The sequence below is a fragment of the Denticeps clupeoides genome, chromosome 3 (genome assembly GCF_900700375.1).
Source record: "Denticeps clupeoides chromosome 3, fDenClu1.1, whole genome shotgun sequence".
Classification (NCBI taxonomy): Eukaryota; Metazoa; Chordata; class Actinopteri; order Clupeiformes; family Denticipitidae; genus Denticeps; species Denticeps clupeoides.
In genome coordinates this window covers 26,499,553-26,520,887 of record NC_041709.1, presented here as the reverse complement: position 1 = coordinate 26,520,887, position 21,335 = coordinate 26,499,553, and the positions used below count along the sequence as shown (strand labels likewise).

At 42.3% G+C, this 21,335-nt stretch overlaps 3 protein-coding genes across 8 annotated transcripts in view; 1 reads left to right on the top strand and 2 right to left on the bottom strand.

The window, feature by feature from the left end:
• Positions 1–2,706: 2,706 nt before the first annotated feature.
• nherf2 (NHERF family PDZ scaffold protein 2) lies at positions 2,707–11,778 on the bottom strand. 2 transcript variants are annotated; one of them, XM_028973718.1, is made up of 9 exons: positions 11,457–11,778; positions 10,724–11,356; positions 10,349–10,609; positions 10,236–10,268; positions 7,560–7,697; positions 5,620–5,811; positions 4,635–4,788; positions 4,155–4,438; positions 2,707–3,722 (listed from the first exon to the last, which is right to left on the bottom strand). In XM_028973718.1, the coding sequence occupies exons 2-9, from the start codon at positions 10,949–10,951 to the stop codon at positions 3,555–3,557; spliced, it is 1,458 nt and encodes a 485-aa protein (XP_028829551.1). In that variant the 5' UTR covers positions 10,952–11,356; positions 11,457–11,778; the 3' UTR covers positions 2,707–3,554. The 2 variants fall into 2 exon arrangements, with proteins under 2 accessions (XP_028829551.1, XP_028829552.1); XM_028973719.1 differs by lacking the exon at positions 10,236–10,268 and having other exon boundaries at positions 11,457–11,723.
• Positions 11,779–12,307: 529 nt separating this feature from the next.
• Positions 12,308–15,860, bottom strand: nthl1 (nth-like DNA glycosylase 1). The gene is made up of 6 exons (XM_028973720.1): positions 15,482–15,860; positions 15,013–15,272; positions 14,527–14,697; positions 13,052–13,211; positions 12,862–12,967; positions 12,308–12,789 (listed from the first exon to the last, which is right to left on the bottom strand). The coding sequence occupies exons 1-6, from the start codon at positions 15,714–15,716 to the stop codon at positions 12,414–12,416; spliced, it is 1,308 nt and encodes a 435-aa protein (XP_028829553.1). The 5' UTR covers positions 15,717–15,860; the 3' UTR covers positions 12,308–12,413.
• Positions 15,861–15,940: 80 nt separating this feature from the next.
• The window catches only part of tsc2 (TSC complex subunit 2), a 32,059-nt gene continuing 26,664 nt past the window's right edge, over positions 15,941–21,335 (top strand). For 4 of the 5 annotated variants that reach the window (XM_028971644.1, XM_028971642.1, XM_028971643.1 and 1 more), the window contains exons 1-11: positions 15,941–16,099; positions 16,888–17,055; positions 17,195–17,281; positions 17,357–17,467; positions 17,587–17,734; positions 18,124–18,241; positions 18,319–18,367; positions 18,476–18,601; positions 18,682–18,755; positions 19,650–19,776; positions 20,632–20,775. In XM_028971644.1, the coding sequence (XP_028827477.1) occupies positions 16,921–17,055; positions 17,195–17,281; positions 17,357–17,467; positions 17,587–17,734; positions 18,124–18,241; positions 18,319–18,367; positions 18,476–18,601; positions 18,682–18,755; positions 19,650–19,776; positions 20,632–20,775 (1,119 nt within the window). In that variant the 5' untranslated portion in view covers positions 15,941–16,099; positions 16,888–16,920. Of the gene's footprint in view, positions 16,100–16,773; positions 17,056–17,194; positions 17,282–17,356; positions 17,468–17,586; positions 17,735–18,123; positions 18,242–18,318; positions 18,368–18,475; positions 18,602–18,681; positions 18,756–19,649; positions 19,777–20,631; positions 20,776–21,335 lie in introns of all 5 variants that reach the window. The other variant, XM_028971639.1, reaches the window with a different exon arrangement.

The window sequence follows — 21,335 nt, the reverse complement described above, 5'->3', positions numbered from 1 at the left end:
GCCTTCACTGCAGTGTTAACACTGGGTTAACAAGAGTCATGAGTACAGGAAATCCCTTATTTCTAAGATTGTCCATGTTGAATATGTCCAGAGTCATGAGTCCATCTTTGGATCGGCGGGACCTGGTCGTGGCGGGGTGAGTAGTCCATGCCCACCTCTCATCTGCACCTCCCTGGTGGTCTCATCATTGGACTTGAGGTTTTCTGGCCGCTTGATGGCTCTGGCTGCAACATACTGAACTAGCTGGAGGTTACTCATGCACCTACTAGAACATCCAGACAGTAGTGCATTGCAGTTATCTAACCTTGATGCACTAAAGGCATGGACCAACTTTTCTCCATTGTGCATTGAGATCATATTTCTTATCTTTGAAATATTTCTACGGTGAAAGAATTCTATCCTAATGCGAATTGAATAAGAGACCTGCATCAATAAGGACACCTAGATCTGTTACTTCTGTACTTGGTGAGATAGAAAGGCTATCCAATGTTATGATGTAGTCAGGCAGTGAGGTTGAGTATTTTCGAATAGCATCTTAAGATCTTCCTCTTTAGAGAATACATAGAGTAACTACAAACTTTCTGATAGTCTGACTTATGTAAGAAAAACTACAAAAGAGTGAATAAAATGATTGTATTCATAGTTAGGGTCCAAGTGAACCAGAACTGATGGAAAAACGAAAGTGTAATATAAAAAATATTATCACTCTGGATAATGATCAGATGGATAATTTTCCATCATCCCTATGTACACCCCCACTTTTGGGGAAATGCATTTTCATGTTAAATTCAGAACGTTATTACAACATATTTCAAATGCCTGCTTCAGATACATTTATCACTCATTTGCTCTCTCTCCCTGGTATGCCACCACCTGAACTGAACTTTATGGAGACTATGACTGAGAACATTTAAAAAATTTATAACAGAAAGCATGAATAAGGTTACTCAGAGTTGTACATCTTTATGAATGCTTTGCACACTACAACATGATATTCTAATCGACCTGAGACTTCATTTCTGTGGTCAAATGTAGACAGAGTTGGGGAATGGGGGAATGCACTTACGCAGTGCTACTAATTAAGACTTTTTGCATGTTGTTTTGCATTAGAAGGTATGAAGAAAAATTCTCCTCATGCTCCTCAGTGCACACCAGAAAGGTAAGGGCTAAATGTTTAGCTTTGACAATTTCTAGGATAACTAGAAAGAAAACCATAACTAAAGATGTCTGGAGATAAAGAGAGATAGTATATGTAGTGTCAGCTAAATTCTGCATTTTGTCATGACTGGAAGATTATCGTCTGAAAAGGTTTTGCTGCAAACTTGGCCATGGTAGGCCAATTAGTAACCTCAGACGACCTTTTAAGTGTGTGTGGTTTGTGAGTGAAGCCGTCCACCTCTGTCACATTGTGAATGGTTTGCATGAGCAGGTTCATTGTAAGCACAAGTATAAAAATAGTCCGCTGGAAAATCCCTACAGACTGGAGACCTCCCACCACCTATCCCTTCTCCCTTTCCTTCACCCTCCTGCTTCGCTCCTAACTCCCATTTTTAAAACATATATCACTGTAATCTTTCATTTTCCTGTTTGTTTCTACATATAAAATTGTTTGTAAGATGGAGCTGTGGTTAACCCAAGGAAATTATGTGAAAGGATGCAATGGTGAAGTAGTTGAGAGAATAGATGGGTGGAAAGAGGAGAATAAATGAGAGAGAGGGCTGCATATGGGATCCACGTGGTCTATAGTCGGTTGTGTGTGTTTACATTGCCACTAGTAAGCAGGCATGGTTCTGATGAAAGCCTTAGACTCTACTAACATTAACATTCACTTCCTCCCTGATTAAAGTGCAGCAGAATTCACTTAACATTATACACACACATTTGGTATGTGTTTACGAATGTATATAAAAAAATGCTGCTTTTTTTAAGTGGATCCTGTGATTGTACAGTATTTATGCAGACTGTTGGGGCTTGAGGAATGCGAGGTGGAAGTTGTCTTGAGTGGTGAGTGTAAGTAGCGTGATCCATGTGCGAAGCTCTCAGTTCATTTAAACTCGAGGCCTTTAAAAATAAACCTGGACTTGAATGAGAAATGAGGAACTGAAATAAGGATACACAGATGCACATGCGTACTGAGAGAAAAACACACACACACACACACACACACACACACACACACACACACACACACACAATTTCCAACATGTGCTTGCAATTATACGACATATGAGAATACAAAGTGTGGTTCCTGAACACCTAGTCCTCATCCTGTTCCATGTGGGAGAACGTTCTTACTTCCCTGCCACAATCAACTGAGGGGATGGAATAAATGAAGGCTGATCGTCCTCAATTTTTCAAAGACAATTTTTCCACAAAAATACCACTAGGCAATTTTCCCATCTAGTGGTTCAAATACATCCTGCCTTTTCTACAGCATTGGTTTTGTGTTTGTAGCCGTTTTTATAGTATTCTTCAGTCGTAGTTGAATGTTTTAGTTGGGTTTTGTCTTTGGCTCGCCGATCGTCACCTGATCATGTGTTGGAGACGTACGCTTTATGCCAGCAGCTCAGCCATTCTGGCTTTACTTTAGTGGAAGCTTTGACTAACCGTGGCTAAAAGGAGTAACAAGTACCTTCATCTCTGTATCGTCTGCATTCATTTCATTTCAAGCTAAATTAGATTTTTTTTAAAAAAGGACAAGAAGCATGAAAGTTGCAAAATGTATTGATAAAGAAATCCTTTACATCCATCAGCAGACACAGCAGGCACACTGACTCGATATATCTCCACTTCACCAAAATACAGATACTGTTTTGGCTTTCTAGAATCCTGTGCGTCATTAAAATCTAAAAGCAAATTCTCTTTCCAACGAACGGACGTTCGTTGCAAGTGACTCTATAAAATGATATAAAACATTCATTCAGGAACAGCAACAAGATGCCTGTTTTAATAGTAAAACTATACACACATGATATATGATGTGTAGTAATTTTTTAGTAGGTGAAATTACTGCATAGTAGACTTCAGTTCTGAATTCAGCCAGTACTTCCTGTTAAATACACTAATGCATCTTATAAAGAAGCTTATACTGAAATAAAAAGAAAAACATCATAGCTGCTGATATGCAATGTTCTTCATAACCTTAAAATACATAATATGCATTCTGAAAGAATGTCACATTAAGCTGTGTGTGCTGCTGCCAAGGACGATTATAATGTTCCTGTTTGACATTGAGCTTGAAATAGAAGAGTGCATATTCATAGTCTGGTCAGCTTTCAGTCATTGAGGAGTAGTTAAAGAAACTTCACCGGTGCATATTTCCTTCTGCCACGTCTTTCTCTCGCTGGCGGACTTCGTCCTTCACTTCTTCTGACTTGCCTGTCCCACACCTCACACCTATAGGTCCAATTTTCACTTGTTCCTAAGTCTAGCACAGGCTCAGAAAAGTAGCTGACAAGTAGGTGGTGAGGATGATACTTAAATCTTTCCCCACTTAATTTATCAAGGACTCTTTACACTAATGTCTTCTTGTCCTGGAAATTGGGGGGATCTTCTCAGAAGTTGCTGAATAGCTCCTGTTTCTTGCTCCAGTCCATAGGAGGAGCCTTCTTCTTCTTCCTCTTGGCATAGGCTTTTTGCTTGGCCTCAGCAGCGGTCAGGCTGAGCTGAAGTCCACTCTCCCTGAACGGGTCAAATGGCTGGTGGTCCTCTTCCTCCTTGACCTGTGTTTCGCGATAAAAAAGATCAAATGGCGACCAGTCAGTCTCTGAGAGTCTTTACATGCATTCTCTGTGCTTATCCCTGAGCCACCCCTTGCTAGCTTGTCACACCAAACATGAGTTATCATTTTAAAACAAACATTAAAAACCCACATTATTCTCAAGTGGTTATTAAAAAGAACCTGTGTTCGATTTACATATGTATTGTAGTATACAATTAATAGATTTAACCAAAATATCCCAGATATTTGTATTTAGTGTGTAATGTCTTTTGAGAGCTGGTTCGACTTGACTAAATAAGTGCATTATATATTAAGATATAAAAAAAACCCCATGCTTGTAAGACTATTTGATCAGCCAATCAAAATCAGAATTCATCAATATCAACTAGTGTGCAATTTGTTCTTTCTCTCTATCTCTCTCACACACACGCACCTTGGTGCTGGTGTCTGAGCCACTCAGTTCGGTGCTTATCTCAGACAGGGTGGAGCGGGTGGAGGTGCTGTCCGGACTGCGGTGTCGTGGCGACCCATTTGAAATTGGCGGATCTATCAGGGTGACATTTATGACTGGCACAGCAACAGCCAGGTTCTCGTCCTCCAGCGATGGTGTCACAGACTTATGTAAGATCGCAACGTCAACAACGGTGACGGGCGAATCCACCGACACTGCGGAATCATCCCCAGAACTTTCTAGAACTGGTCCATCTACACAGTCTTCTGCAAGATAAAATAATAGAAATGTAGTGGTGATAAATCCTACACATTCTACATGCTAAAACCTACATATTCAGGTGATAAGGGTTCAAATATCAACTTATTGTAGTTTTAGTACTTTTGCATGAAGGCCTTCTGAAATCCACAACCATACAGCACGTCCATAACACTGAAGAGAAGCTCAGTGACATAAACCGACCTTCCAGATGTTTGTTGGTGGGTGTGATCCCTAGCCTCTTGAAGAGCTCGTCTGTTTCTGGGTCAACCACCAGCAGAGAGGTTTGGTCCCCTCCTCGTCTGATCATAGCCACCACCTCAGAGTGCCTCAAGTGCTCAATGTTCATGTCATTCACCTGGACGATAAGAGAGCATGTAAAAACTCATTTCTAATAACAAAATGGTCACGGTTTTATGAGGGCTGGTTTCCTTGACTACAATTAAAAATGTATTTGCATACCCATTACAGTAAATATCACCAAATTGAGAAATGTGATGCGGCCTTAGTGCTACTTTTGCATACTTTTACATTAAATCCATAAAAATTTGTCTATTGGTGGCATGATATGTCATTATATCAGTCATGTGATCCGTATAGTATAGTGTTTGACTAATGTCTATATTTCTGTGTAATTTTGAGAAGCAGGTAACTGCTCATTGTGTGATGTTTGGCCATCTCTAGGTCCTCAGAGGGAGAAGGACCATGACACAGTGCTGCAGTTGCACTGCATGAGCAGCAGGGGTCAGGCAAAGACCTGCTCCACTTCCTCCTCCTGCAATCTCTCAGAACAACTAGTGTACGATCAAACTCATCCTGCTCATTAAAAAACAGACTCCCCGCAAATCATAACGTCTGCATTTCTGGATCACAGGGAAGAGCGAGAAGATGAGACTCTGCTACTAATCAATCACATCTGATCTGATTATGTCACTCACATCTTCAGACTTGTTCAGAAACAAGGCACAATTTGCTCTCTGCATAGTTTTACTGTCTTTTAGTAGAAACAATTCTTTTCTATTTTCTAAACCTACTGAACAAAAGATATGTTCATATGATGCTAATAACTTTCTTTTTACAAATACCTCAATCACAGCTATACAAACAAGACTAAACCACCCACAGCCTAATCTGGTTGTAATCTGGCTAATCTGCTGTAATCCAATCTGAAACAGTCTCCTGCAATCACCTCAATGAGTCTGTCCTTCGGCCTCAGCCCCGACTGCTCTGCTGGGGAGCCAGGGTCCACACAGCGGATATACTGGCCCATGCGCATCTTGTCGCTATGCAGATTGAATCCAAAGCCCTGCTCCCCCCTCACAATGTGACACTCTCTTGGGCGGAGGTCCTTGTGGGCCATGGAATAGGTCTCCTGTGCCAACTGGAGAGAATATGAGCAGGGTGAGTTCATGGAGAAGGGAGAAGTTCACTGAGGATCAGAAATGCTAAAATGGAAGAAGGTTAGACTAAACCTGCTCCGCAATTGTCTTTTCATCAACAGAGTGTGTCAGCAATATAACACCGTATAATGTTATGATGTCACTGAACTTATGTAAATCACTAATGATCTCAGAATTATGAAAAATTTTGAAACTGAACCAGACCAGGTGGCTAATATCGCTGCAACGTAATTATAAAAGAGCTTTCATAATCTTCAATTCCATCATCGGCACAGGAAAGGCGGATCAGTGTGGGTCTGGTACAACACAAGACGGCCTGAGGTCACTTCCCCAGGAAACAGCCATACCCTATAGAAACAAGGCAATTTTATGGACACAATGTCACTTCCTGTTCCAAAACAATAGAAATCAGTGGTGGTTTAGGCTAGGAGGTGCACTGTGCCACACCTTGTCATCAAGGCTAAAAATATACAGGAACACAAACACCATTGATGGTACTGTCTTGATCTCAACTTACGTTGCATTAGACTTCATAAATAAAAAAATCATACTTCATAGCAAAACCTGTGCATCAAGAAACAATATGATCATTTATCACATACTTAATTTTCATCAGTAAATACTGTCATCTTAAAGTATTAAAGTATATTATACATTATAAATGAATAAATATGTGGATGGCAGTTGTGACCTTTTATTATGAGTACACTTGCCAGCCCCCAAAAATTGCCTCCTGGAGCCATTGATTGGTTCAATTACTGCAGTGATTAATATATGAAAGTGATCATTTGTCATTGTCACCACAAACACTCATAAGTCTGGGCCACTACACAAGTGAATACCTTCTAATTTCTTAAACAACCGTGTTGTGGAAAAGATGCTACTGGTTTTTCAGAAGGGTCAATTTTTTGCAAAGAAATGTCCAAAAGCATTCTTAAAAACTGGAAGGATAAAGAGACATATTGGCAGAAATGGAAAATGAAGTTTGGTGATGTAAAATTGCAGAGGATTTGGAGGAGCTGTGCAACAGTAAGAGTCACCTTATCATAAAAATGTGCTAGGAAGCACAAACATTGGACTCTGGAGCAACAGGAAGATTTGGGTTTACTCTGTTCAGAGTGATAAAGTAGAAAGGAAAATACACGAAGTCCATCCTCAACACAAAAGGACTGAAATAAATCCCATGTGCGAACGGCTAATGCTGTAATCAGAGCCAAATGGGTTCCAATGTATATATTTTTTTATACGGTATACTTTGAATGATTTGTGAATTGTTTAGTTTGTGATTTTTTATATTCTCTTATTGTGTTCCAGAGATTTGTGTGTCTTTGTGATTCTAACACAAGGTTTTAAAAAAATCCAAGTCAACAATAGTCCTCAACATTCCTCATACACACACTTAGAAAGGAAAAGTACACACTCACACCCTCATACACAATGAACAGGGGGACGCACACAAAGGGTGTTAACACCCGAGGCCAGCAGGTCCAGTAACTGAATCTAACAGTGGCCTCAAGGCACAATTACACTCGTGTATGGAGCTTAAATCGCAAGATATTAGATCGCAAAGAGGAAATCAAGGTCAGCAAAAGTAAAAATGACACGCTTTAACAGAGAAATTCATCTGTTTGCCATTCGATAATTTAATGGCCTCAATCCTCAATCTCTTGCCTAACCTTCAAAGACAGTGTGTGTGTGTGTGTGTGTGTGTGCGCACAAGCTCACATACCAGGGCGCTTGTGTCCGATCCACTGAGGTCAACGCTGAGCTCAGACAGGTTGGTGCCGATGGCAGGTGATGGTGGGCTGTCATGGCAACAGTTGGCTGGAGAGCCTTTGACCACTAGAGATGGGCTTTTGATGGGACTCTAGGAAATATAGAAGACATTAGATCATGACACTCATACACACACACATTTGGTACATTACAAGCATTCAAATGAAAAACAGCTCTAGTCTAATGATAATCAAATGAGCAAACCGTGCAGGACAGGCTCTTAACGTGACCAATTCACAAAGGTTCAGATGTGGAAAAGTGCTCTACAGTGCAGTGAGTAGATGAAGGGCCTGTTTCTGCAGCACTGCTGTGCTTGTTAACTTTTGGAGCCTTCAGTCAGACACCAGTGGATCTACAGATCAATAGCCTGAGATATCTGCCACTTCACCTGATGCAACCCGACAAAATCCAGCTTCATCCTCTTACGCAGCTTCTGTAGAAGGCTGGCACCACCAGTACATGCAACTCTTAGGTTATACTAGCAATGTAAAGAAGTAACTGCTTGTTTAATGACCTGAATGTGTGTATGTGTGTGTGTGTGAATGTCAGAGTATGTTTCATGCAAATCACAGAGGAGACAGGTCACCACACACACCAACATGGTGTCAGAAGGGATTATGGGTGTCATGACATGCTTCTGACCAACTGCACTCAGAGTATCAAGATAAGTACTGGGAATAGACCAGAAGTAGGGCTGAGAAACATGATCATCTTAAATGGGATGATAAGAACGTGATTAATAAAAAGACATCTTTAGAGATTACTGCTACAGATTAAAAATCCTTAACATTTGACAGCCACACCCCTGGGGTGTTCCCACGGCAGCAGTAATCCCACCTGGGCAACATCTGAGCCGCTTAGATTGGCTTGTTGGGACAGTCTGAAGCTTCATCTCTTAAACGTATTATGAACACACATCGCACCAAAGGAGATATGGATGCTCTGCCCTCCACACAGGTCGCATGTGGAAAGAAATTTTTCAGAAAAAAAAAAATAAAAAAAATCCTCATGTGGACAAGTGTTATGTAGATCAACTCTGCAAACATATTAATAAAACAGGCCCAAAATCCACAGTTTTTTTCATAATCCAGCCTCCATCCACTCTTTCAATAAGAATGGCATGGAGACCCCCTGTATGGAGTGACTTAACAATGACTGGGAACAATACACTCATACAGGGTATCAGGGACTACACCCAAAAATGCACACACACACACAAACACTTACACTTACCCACACTGCTTTGGCACTGTTTCAGTGTTGCATCAGTGCACAAGAAGCTCTGCCGGACAAAGAGCATCCTTCTCATCTTCCAAACACACTGCTATGGGGCAGGGATTAACACTGCTGCCCTACTCTCCTGTACCACACAACAAAATCTGCATTTCCCCAGACACGCTAACCGCCCCGTAACTCGCTGACAGCTACTTGTCACTACAGCAGTGACCCAGATGAGTCACTCTGTTTGCCGTGAAAACACACCCACACTTTAATGATGACAGTGACGTTGTACAGTGGTGGTGCAGAGACCCTTAGATCAAGGCAGGTAAAGCGGGTGCTGAACATGGGGGTTGGTTTTGGTATCAACTTGACACAGAGCACAGAGATGACATGATAAAAAAAAAACGTTTCTTGTCTCTTAGAGAATCTGTAACAATAATTACATTTATCACAACTTGCACAGTGTCCTTTTTTAAAAACATACTAAAATATCGCTTTGGCATAATACTGCAGATGTTCCATACAATCTGAATTTGGCCTGATTTTCAAACAGACCAAAATGGTATTTTATCGATATAAAGCACAACCCCAGAAAAAAAACAGGAACACTCCGGAACTGAATCAGATTCAGTATTCCATGCAATTTCATTGGAACTGAAACATCTGCATCTGCATGAAGCTCATCCTTCTCCAGTCGGTCTGCTTACGTAACAGCAGTAGTATGCTTACTCTGAACAGTGGAAAGGTCTAGAAGGCTGCTGGTTTTTCAGCAGAAGGTGCCGAGCCATTCAGATTATTACTATGGCCTTGGCGGCCTAACAAGTAAGGAGGTGAACTCATAATCAGGAGGTTGCGGGTTCAAATCCCAAATTGCCCCCCTTCAGCAAGATTTTTTTAATAGAAAAAAATGAAAATGATGCATATATGCCTGTATTTTTATTCCTTGTTTCTCTTAGTAAGGCTCTAAATGATCCTGTACAATACAGGTTTAGTGTGGACAATGTTTCAACCAGTCTTTATCTTTACTTTTTAAATATTGTCAACAACGTAAATTCATTTTACTGTGCTACCATGGAAATGGAATCTGCTTGGCCCGTGGTTTTGTGAGAGTCGTAAGTGGGAGTGCATGCAGGCGGGTGCCGATTTAATTATACTGCGTAGGTGTGTTTGTGCTCTGGGTTGGTGCATTGTCTTTTCATTAAATTCAGTTTTCTTAAGACTCACCCCTCAAACCAATTACTCACAAAAAACAGATTACGACTCGCTATATCATTGACTAGACAATAGAGTCCCAAAAGTTAAACGAATAAAAGAGATTTTTGTCAAGTTATGAGGTTGATCCTCATTAACCTCTAATACTGAAATTCAATGAACACCACGTGTCCAGGAAACAATCAGAGCCTCTCACCATCTGGCCAAGCTGTCTCCATGTCCACTGGACCTGAAATGTCATCGTTGTTTAACATCCTCAACATTGATGTTTGGTTTAGGATGGGGTACCCAGCCTGACCGCCTGCTTACCCTCTGGCCATTGAGGAGAGGGGATGTGGGCTCAACCTCCTCTCTGGCCTTCACCACAAAGTCCCACTGGCCGGACGCGGAGGCCGGAGACATGGGGACGTGTGGGGAGGAGGTGGCGGAGCTGCGCGGAGACAGACAGCCCATCTCCACGGCCAGCTCCTCCACGCACGGTAGCCCTCTGGAGCGCAGGAGCTCGTCCGTCCCACGGTCCACCACCAGCAGCCTGGTCCTGTGCTCATTGGCCTTGATCTTCTGGACCACCTGGTGAACAGGGATGGGCAAGCAGCAAAGCAGATCACCTGAGACGCTGTCAAAACAGTCCACACCATGTTCAAACAGCTCCAGGCTAAACAGCTCCGACAGGTTCCCACTCACCAGGTGGTGCGGATCCCCCTCCACGTTCTCGCCGTTGACCTCCACCACCCGGTCGCCGGAGCGCAGGCCGGCGAGGTCGGCGGGGGAGCCGGGCTCGATCTTACGGACGTACTGCGCGCCCCGGTTCCTCTCGCCATGCAGGTGGAACCCGTAGCCGCGCTCACCTTTCACCAGGTAGCAGAGCCGCGGTCTCATGATCTCCTTCTCCGAACTCTGAGCCATCTCCATGCGTCAAAGTGGCCTCAACACGCCATCTGCGCCAGCTGATCTTTTTTATTTTCTTACTTTGCATTCATATTTGGCCCAAAAAAAAAGATTTACGAGTCTGTCAGATCCGAGCCCCCCTCCGAAAAGCTCAGACGGCCGCGACCCGTCCGCTTTCCTGCGCGTTCCGAGCGCAACCGAGTGCGCGATTCTGGCCCATTTTCCAGAAGAAGTGGGAAGAAGTTTCACTCCCGCATTCCCTCCGACAGGTGCCGCGTCCGCCTGCGATCCATCCCCCCCGGAGCTGATCCGATTAGAACCGGAGAAGTAGCTTCCAGATCGCGCCTGGTAATACAGCCCACGACACGCCCGCTGTCTCACACCCACATCTGCATACAGTGTGCAGGGACATGTTCCCGTTTCCTCCCCCTGCAGGGAATCAGCGGGGAATAAACTTTTTGGGGTTATTAATTAATTTATATATATTCGCAGCCAGTTCACCGGACAGAAGCTATAAAGTATGCATTACGATGCGAGGAGGCATGCGAAGGTGGTGCACAGGAAGATGAAATTGTGAGGAATCTGGGAAGTTCCGCCCTTTACGTGGACTTTTCCGTGTTCCATTCCGTGGAAATGGCAGCGCTCTCTTCCACGCTAGCGAATATCCGCGGTGTTGAACCTCAAGCCGACCGAGCAAGGAACATAATCATACAGATTATAAATACATTTCGTATTCGTCAAATAGGCAGTTATAGCAATTTAATTAGCATTTATTTCATTTATATATAGCAAAAAAAAAAATACCCCACATTGATTTTCCAGTGGAAAGGATATCAGGCTGCTTTGTCTGACACCCACGTGTTGGGGTTGGAAGTCTGAGCTTCACCTCCCTTCAATTAGCTGCTCAGCCCACAGATTAGAACCTGGATAAGGGAGTTTTGGGAACACTTCCTCCTGCCCTCCCCCACATGACTGACATGTTGCATAAATATAATCCAATATTGCATCATGATCTAATATGTATATGATATAATTATCTATTAGAATATAATTAGAAATCCATTGAAATATGTTTTCTGAAATTTCCTACGTTTACATGTTGCATCCAGCTCCCAGTTTAGTTATTGTCCCCATGCACTGGTGACTTCTATATGAGACTCGTATCCTCCATTCTGTTCAGCTTTGTACAACTTTAATAGTTTTGATGCATTACTCATCAACGTGAGGCTTGCGAACCCGAGCATCTACAGAGACACAAATTGCGCATGATGATCGTATGAACTGGAACAAACCATATTTTAAAATGGTCATATATCCACACTGTAACAAAATCTAGAGTAAAGAAGAATTCGGTGTCCAAACCGCCCTCTAGGGGTCAACATTGTTCTATGCACCTTTAATGAACAAATTGGAGTTTGACTCCCATTATTGTACAGAAATTAAATTTAAAAATATATTTGTAATGTGTTGGCATATTAACAATCAATCAATCATTGGGGGCACTGATCTTGCTTTTGGATCTCGAGCTTCGAGTGGACAGCTGAGGACCGGTCACATGCTGCTCTTCTTCTTTTAGAGAGATTTTGGGTGTCTTTTTCCTACTAGGTGAAATCAGGGGGGATTTATTCTTCTCCTCTCTGACATGACTTGAAGAAGCAGGTCCAGAACTGTCCAAGCCCACATGCTTCTGAGGAGATTTAGAGGACCTGGGGGAGCCTAGTTTGGGCTTCTTCTCTAGAGAAGTGATGAAGGCGGATGGGCAGCATCGCTGGTTTAGGCATGTGGCACATAGGGGGCTTATGGCAAGACATAACTGTTGGCCGAAACCCACCAGCAGCCAGTTAATCTCACTCCATAGCTCCCTGTAGAAAGCAAACAAAGAATAAGAAAGTAGAATTTAAATTAAAAAAAAAAATCTTATATCTCAGTATTACCTTGGCAACCACTGTTCCAAGGCCTGACGTGTCTGCTCTGGATTTTTGGTCCTGTCTTGAGTCCACCCCAGCCTGTTAGAGATGCGGTGTACGTGTGTGTCCACTCCTACTCTTCCACACACGTGTTTTAATTAACATTATTTCAAAAGAAATGCAGAATGGCAATGGATGCAAAGACAAAGGGGCTTACCAATGCCAGAGACTTGCTTCCATGCAATGTCCATGGCCAAATGGGCCATTTTTGGTCCGACTCCAGGCAGGCCTGTCAGACCCTCTACTGAGCTGGGGATGTCCCCGCCATACTCTTTCTGCAGAATAGCTGAGCACTGTTTTAAGTACTTCACCTTTGTCTACAATGGCAGAAAAAAGAGGCTATAAGAGGAAGAACTTGGGTAAAACAGTGTGTGTGTGTGTGTGTATATTTATAATTGATATATGAGTAACACACCCTACAGCAGATTACAGCCTCCATATACGACTGTTGAGTAGCATTTTGTTTAATCTGTGAAACCCATTTACCAAAGGTTTGATGAGCTGCATGTATTATTTCCTGTCAGGAAGTATTGTATATATTTGTGAGACTTTGCAAGCTTTTGCCGTACTCTGACCTTTGACACCGTTATACGGTGAACTCCATGTGAACAGAAAAAAAACTTGCCAAAGGCCTAAAACTTGCTGTCGAAAAGCTGAACTTAAACGACAGTTTCTTCCTCCAAGTTCATGCAGCCGGAGCCCGAGTAAAATGGACCAGATCAGGTTCGGATGTAGATGATCAGCTGTAATTTACATGACTTTTAAAAGGAGACATGTGCTTGCGGAGACACGCATGCTGCCCCACGTGATTGGGTTCACTACGTAAAGTCAGCAAATACACTATAGACCTGCGCTAGTTTTAAATGTTGTAGATATAAATGTAGTCTTATGAGAACAATGTACTTTATTATATATTCATGTGTTTTAAATGACTTTTCAAGCACTTTTTATGTTTATTTCATATTCCAAAACTCTTCAAGACCTGGAAAATTCTCTTTTCAAATTCCATGACGTTTACATGTTTTTAAATGACCGTAAGAACCCTGTTAACAAGACAGTTTGGGCATTAGATTCACTAAGCAAACACACACATAGACATTTGTTCTTTTGGGTCAGAGTTCATATTTCTTCGCATGAGTAGTAAGAGCCTGGGTGGCAACCTCTGTCGGTCAAACCTTAAAAATATTGGTAGCCAATATCTGGGGAAAATCAATTGTTTGAAATATGGGGGGGGATTTCCCATTGTAGGATGTGCCCGTATTAATTAGGACCACACCTGCTGCTTATTAGACAAGCTATTTTGGTTCTTTTTTGACACACCAGAACAGACTGACATACATATTTGCCACAAAATAGGTCAGTAAGTCTGTTTCCACCCGCTTGTCCAGATGAGGGTCAGCAGGCTGAGCTGGTCAGACCAGACATAGCTCCTGGTCCTCCGCCCAGCGGGATGTGCCTGGAAGAGACACAGCGGAAAACTGACCACATCTAAGCAAGTTCCTCTCGATAGAGAGGCTCTTCATCCTCAATTTTTTTTTCTTTCGGTCAATACCCATACGTAAGGACAAATAATTTTTTTTCACGCTTAGCTCTCTCTTCACCACTACAGATTCAGATTTTTTTAATTATCACCTTCCAAAATCCCACTGGGTAGATGAGCCTGCCCAGTGTATCGTCATCCGTGTTGAGGATGGTGGCTACGGTGAGACCATGGGCTTGGAGTCTTTGCATCGCAGCACTGGTCACCTGGTCTTTGGTCTGACTGGACAGCATTAGAGAAACTAACACCTGATACCTCATCTCCTGCACACACATTGAGAAGTGGAGACACAGAGGGAAGAGTAGTTATTACTGTTCAAGACATTTCTACTCACATAATCCCACTAAGAAGGGTGAACCCCACTCTTTGAGCTCCCCTATCACCGTTTTTCACCGTTCAGAGAGCGTCAGCAAAAGAATTTCATGTCATGGGACCTTTAACATTCCGTGCACTTGATTAAAACACATAAGGTTAAATGACTTAAAGGAAGTAATTGTGAATAAGACAAATATAAGATTGTCTTATATAAGTAAGAATATGACTAGAATTTTGCTGGGGATGCCACTGTCTCACTTCACCTCAGGTGTAGCCTGAGAGTCGTAACACTTCACGGCACCCATGTGGTCCACGGGCGCATCCCTGGCCTTCCTCATCTCTCGGATATTCTCCAGTTGCCTCCTCCAGTCGGCTGGTTCCCATTGCTCTTGTTTTGGGTCCACCTGCTCATACTCGACCTTCAAATGACCCCTTTTTCGTTGATGTGGTGACAGGCGTTTGCTTGAGCTCTTCGGTTCTTCCTCTAGCTTGACACTAGCTGGAAGTTCCGATGTAGCACAGTCTGTGGAAAGGTTCAGAATTCAGGGTGTAGGGACTAAAGAAATACCACCTCTATTTAAGTTGGATTTGAGTCATGAACAGAACATATTAAAATGAGCAACATCAAAACCGTCAAGACTACAATGTTGAACTGGGAAAATGGTCAATCCACAATGGTCATATATTACATGAATATGTTTGCGTTTTACTGTCCAAAAGTTAGCTGCTTGCCTGTTTGAGGATGATGGTTTGCGTCTAGGCTGAGGTTAATGTCTTCCTTCTCCTCTTTCACCTGGACCGAATCATTTGATTTAGCCATCCTGGATCTAAGTGCCGATATCCCTCTTCTATAACTACTCCTGGTTTCTCTCCCCATTCCAGCGACACCGCAGCCACTTCGACTAAAGTAATCGGATGTCATTTTCACCGAAGCTTGAAACGTACTAGTCATCCGACAGCATTTCATTTCAGGTCATTTCACTACCTGTAAAACTCAGTCAAAACGAAGAGTAAAAGCAACATTTTAAGACGCTAGACTTCACCATATCGCGGTCAGTTAAAAATTAACGCCATTCGGAGGAGCGCTGACCTGTGTCGTGCGAAAACTACATTACCCAATAGCGCACTACGCGCCGGTCACGTGACATATTTTTAAGGAAGCCCGTGCCAATTTATTAAACATGACTTCCGGTAGGTGTGTAGGGGCTGAGGGCTGCTCTGGGACAGTTCGGAGGGGACGTATTTAGCGAATGAAAGATATATAAATGCATATTTATGGGAGACTCAGAGGGCTGAGCGCCAAACACTTGCACTTTAATGACACCGAGGACATATCTGCGCATTCAGAAGGTGAGGCTTGCGCAGCCGCCGCTACACTGCTGGCTGTTGGCTTAGCAGGCGGCTAGGCTAAATTTATTTATTTCAGCTTGTTTGTGTCGCCCTCTCGGATTCTGTCAGCTGCCCCGGTCAGTCCTGTCGTGGGTCGCTTGGCACTTTCTTCTGTCATTCCGTTGCTTACTTGTTGACACGAAGCCAGGACATGTTTGTCCGAAGGTGTCTTAAAATTCTTCTCTTTTAATGAATATGAGGCAGCTTGGCTCAGACTTTAGAGCATGTGATAATGTGCTACAACATTGATTGGCGAACTTGAGGACAACTTCATGCAATCTTACCTCATTTCAACCTAAGATCGGTACTTTGTACCGACACTATGACTTGTCATTGGGTATTGTTTTAATTCAACAGTGAGAATCTAGTTTTAATTGCACCATTTTAATTTGGTCAGAATCTGTGACAACCGATAACCATGCATGTCACAATTGTCATTGCTCTTTTTTTCTAACCATATTGAAGTTTCATGAATTGCTGTGTTGTAACCAGTTTGTTTTGAGGAGCGTTGATTGATTTGGCAATTGTTTTAAATGCTTTATAAATAGTCTTATTGTTTCCTATAGAGAAATGTGACGTGAAGAGTGTATGAGCAATAAACTACCATTTATTGATTGGGATTTTTTCTTTTTTAGGACCATGGTGCAAAACCTAGTCAGTCAATATTCCACCCAACACAGATTACTGATAAACCATTGCCATGCAGTAAAGGTGGTTGCTAACAGGGTACTCTCTTCCTGCCGATGTAGTGAATTGCCTTGCACGCCATCTCAGTCCTGACCATGAGCAAACCGCCCAGTAAAGAGTCCGTGAAGGACAAGGTCAAGGCCATTTTTGGGCTGGGCCCATCCCGCATTCCCAACAAGCCAACTGAATCCAAACCATCTGAGTTCATCATCACTCTCGATATCCTCAAGGTTTGTGCCATGTCATGCTCTCTGAATATATAATTGTGTCAGTGTGATGTTGTACAAATTTTGCTTTTGTACCTCAGTTTCGGTCCAAATGTCACTTTGTGGGCTCATCCCTTGTTGTTTTCTCTTCCCTTCGTTCTAGGAGTTGAGTCCAGAATCAGGATATAACAACCGCATTCATGTAATCAACCATGTGTGCGACCTTGCAAAGTCCAAAAAGTTTGAGGAGGTTTGTGCAGCAGTATATTTTTCTTGGTTATGAATCTCAGTATTTTAGGTTATTTTAACCTTGAGTGTTTTGTAGCATGCGGTGGAGGCAGTATGGAAGGCGGTGGAGGATATGCTTCATCCAGAGGCTCCACCAGAAGCTCGTCATGCCGTCCTGCAGCTCCTCAGGGCCATAATACAGGGACAGGTGACACACAAACCTCCCAATATCCTTCTGCTCCATTTTACGTAGTCTGCAGTAATGTGGGAGGAAACATTAATCAATTAAAAGAAGGAATCCGTTCTGAAAGTGTGTGTGTGCTGCAGGGAGAGAAGCTTGGTCCACTCAGAGCTTATTTCTTTAAAATCATCTGGAACTATCAACCCTGCAACGAAGACTTGGCTGATCGGCTGGAGGTGTTCAAGGCCCTCACGGAGAATGGGAAAGACATCACCTATTTGGAGGAGGACATAGGTAGGATTGAGACGAATCATTGACCTTCTCTTCTCTCCTGCAGAACCCTCCTTTAAATAAATTTGTTAATCAAGAAGGATGCGTGATACCATGTTGGAATCACTTGAATTATAGAATTATAAAATGAAAAATCACAAATAAAACATTTAAAATAATTTGAAAACATTGTGCTTTTAAAATAAAAATAAATAATTTAAAAATGTTACCCATGTACTGATTTGCGTTCTGCCCTTTATGTTGTACAGCAAATTATTGTTAAACTTTATAAAGTTTACTATTTTAAAGCTTTCCTCTGACAATATTTATAAGAACAATATTATTTGAAGCAAGTTGTGTGAAGCGTTATTGATCATTAAGCCTTTGTTTCTGTGGTGTTTTTTTTTTCATAGCTCGTTTTGTGCTCTTGTGGATGGACACAGGCCTTACTGCAGACTTCCTGCATGTGCTGGTCAACCTGGTGAAGTTTAACAGCTGCTACTTGGACCAGAATGTCTCCCTGATGGTCCAGTAAGAACACTTCCATGTTAATCCCATTAAATACAGACACTAATTATGTTCTGATTATGCATTTTTACCTCGAACAGGAAAATCTGCCTCTTGTGTAATCGAACTACATCCTCAACTGACATTGAGGTACAGCAGAGTTTCTAAAACTTTAGATTCACATACTCTTGTATATGACTTTTTTTTATTGAGTGTGTGTGTGTGTGTGTGTGTGTGTGTGTGTCTGTGAGAGTTTAGGTGGCATTACAGGTGCTGGATGCGGTGGTCTGTTACAACTGCCTGCCCTCCGACTCCCTGACTATCTTCATCATCACACTCTGCCGCACAGTCAATGTGAAGGAGTTCTGTGAGTCCTGCTGGAAGGTAAGAAGCATCCCCTGTCCTTCCTGCTCGTCTCTCCTCCATTTTATTTTTTCATTTCTCTTTCTCTCTTGTTTCTGCAGTTGATGCGTAAGGTTCTTGGGACTCACTTAGGTCACAGTGCCATCTATACCATGTGCCGAATTATGGAGGAGAGGTAACAGCTAGCTGTGTGTGTGTATGTATGCCCGACTGGTGGGATGGCACATGCATTTTCAGGATTTATTTTCTCCAGCAGGCCACTATATGTTTCCCGCATTATTTTCTGTATCCACTGCTTACTACTGCCAGATGTTGTTCTTGCTTGATCAGCTGTAGAGATATTCAAAACTGATGCAGCCAGTCCGGATACGGATACTGAAGATTACAGACAAGGGCAGCACTTTAACACAGTGCTGAGTTTGCTCCAACTAGTCTCTGAACAGTGAGGGGTATGGTAAATGATTCTGAAACTTATTAAAAAAATGGATAACTGTTGATACGTTATACAAACCAATAAGGAAGCGGACCCGTAACTGAAAAGTTGCTGTTCGAATCCCGAGCCACCAAGGTTCGATTTGAACGTGAGTTGGGTTTTTTTGGATCTGTTGCACCACCTCTTAAGCTTACACTTTAAATTGAGTCAAACCATTTCAACATTTTAGTAGTCAATAAAGGTGTCCTATCACAAAGTGACCAATAAAATCCTGGAGTTTGGACTGCAAAAAATTAAAGGTTGGTGAAAGAGCAAATTTTCAGTACTTATGTTCATACTTCAGTATCCATACTTGTATTATACTTGTAGCAAAGTTAGTCCGTTCAGAACAGACAAAATGTGTGTTGCATGGTGCCGTTGATTGGCGTTTAACTTGCCATGGAAGTTGCCCTCCTTGATGATCGCAGGCTCACAGTCCAGTTTAGCATGGGAAGACGTCTTTTCAGCATTTTTGTGTGTGTGTTTACGTGACTGTTTGTTTTTTTAAGGCTCTGTACATATTTTGAGAGATTGATTCTATAACTCTGACTGAGTTCATATTATTGCTTATGTATGTGTGCCTGCTCCTGCCCATAGGGCCTATACAGAAGATGCTGCTCTGTTGCGTGGGGCAGTGTTTTTCGTTGGAATGGCACTCTGGGGAGCCCATCGTCTTCCTGCCCTTAAAAACACCCCCACGCTGGTGCTGCCCTCATTCTACAAGGTAGGAGTGTGTAGGAGAAACCAACATCCGGTCAGAAGAATGTTTGATTTAACAACAAATGTCGAACTTGAAACAAACAGACCAGCCCAGTAGTGTTTCGGTCCTTTTCCTGCTGCCAAAACAGGTCAGACCTGGAGGCATGGAGTCTACAAGGTCTCTGAAGGTGGCCTGTGTCTGCCAGAGCTCTGGATTACTATATGGCCACTGTCACACCTACAGGCCGTTTGAATTGAACTGCAGTGCCTCATAGACATTTGGTCTCCCGACTATATACTCGCCAAACTACCCACAACACACAAAAACACCAACATGTCTGCAGTATTTAGTGAACATGAACAAATTGCTAGGGTAACAGCCAAAGTATGTAAATCAACTTGAATCATGAAAATGTCAATTACAGACATAGTGTAAAAGTCCTCAACAAAAATAAACACACAGCAGAGTGAAAGTTTTCACGTGATTTGAATTTGATTCGCTTGGATTTTTCCCTCTGTGAAAGGAAACCAAATCAAGAGGAAAATGATACAATGCTCAGAACTCACCGTCTGATTTCGACCAATGCAAATGAACTATGGTGTAAAAGCGCCCTAAGACTGCAGGTGGAGCCTCAGAGTAGAACTATTTTCCAGTGGATCCCGCAATAGCTCGGTTGGATTAAAATTTGGGGAATTAGATATCAGGGACCAACAAGAAAAATCAGCCCAGTTTGGATGTTCATGTGCCATTAATGGCACCCTTGCAGTGATTTAATGTAGTGGCTGATTGAGCAGGTGGAAAAATATGCATTTATCTTATGTATGAGTAACTTTTCAGTCATGTACTTTTTACCATCTAATTTGCTTGTTTGACTTTCAGGCCATGACGTGTGCCAATGAAGTGGTGTCCTACGAGATTGTGCTGTCAATCACGAGACTTATCAAGAAGTATGGTAAAGAGCTGCAGGTGGTCACCTGGGATATTCTGCTGACCATCATAGAAAGACTGCTGCATCAAATTCAGGTGAGAAAAAGCAGTACAAGCACAGGGCACCTACGGTCATTAAAATCCTGGGAAAGTCATGAAATTTGAAAAGAGAATGTTTCAGGCCTTTTGGAATAAAAAATAAACATATAAAGTTCTGCAAAGTCATTGAAATATAATTGACACATGAATGCATAATGAAGTACATGGTTCCCATAAGACTGTGCGAAAAAGGGTTTTCTACGTTTATAACTACAACATTTAAAACTAGCACAGATCTATAGTATCTACATGGTGAACCAGGTAACATGGTGCTGCATGCATTGCTTCCGTATTCCAGCATCTCCGCAGCTGCGTGTCTCCTTTTAAAAGTCCTGTAAATTACAGCTGATCTATGCCCAAACCTGATCAGGTTAACTCTGGCTCAGCCTTGCGTGAACTTGGAGGAAAAACACTGTCATTTAAGCTTTTCAGGGTTGTCATAATTTTTTGGTAAATTTGACTCTTTGTGATTTTTGCCTTTAGAGTAATTGAAAAGTCATATAAATTATTCTGTTAAACACACATAAGAGAAGTGAATGTGTAAAAGTGCAGAATTC

Bases quoted from the DNA above. Each gene is read 5' to 3' on its own strand.
- nthl1 (XM_028973720.1), bottom strand. From the start codon at position 15,716: ATGAAATGCTGTCGGATGACTAGTACGTTTCAAGCTTCGGTGAAAATG. The intron at 14,698-15,012 runs GTGAAGTGAGAC...ATGTGTGTGCAG, and splicing joins ACTCTCAGGCTACACCTGAG to GAGATGAGGTATCAGGTGTT. The intron at 13,212-14,526 runs GTGATAATTAAA...CTGCCATTGTAG, and splicing joins ACCCAGTGGGATTTTGGAAG to ACAAAGGTGAAGTACTTAAA.
- nherf2 (XM_028973718.1), bottom strand. From the start codon at position 10,951: ATGGAGATGGCTCAGAGTTCGGAGAAGGAGATCATGAGACCGCGGCTC. The intron at 10,610-10,723 runs GTGAGTGGGAAC...CCTGTTCACCAG, and splicing joins AGGGGGATCCGCACCACCTG to GTGGTCCAGAAGATCAAGGC. The intron at 3,723-4,154 runs GTGCGTGTGTGT...CGCGAAACACAG, and splicing joins GCTCAGACACCAGCACCAAG to GTCAAGGAGGAAGAGGACCA.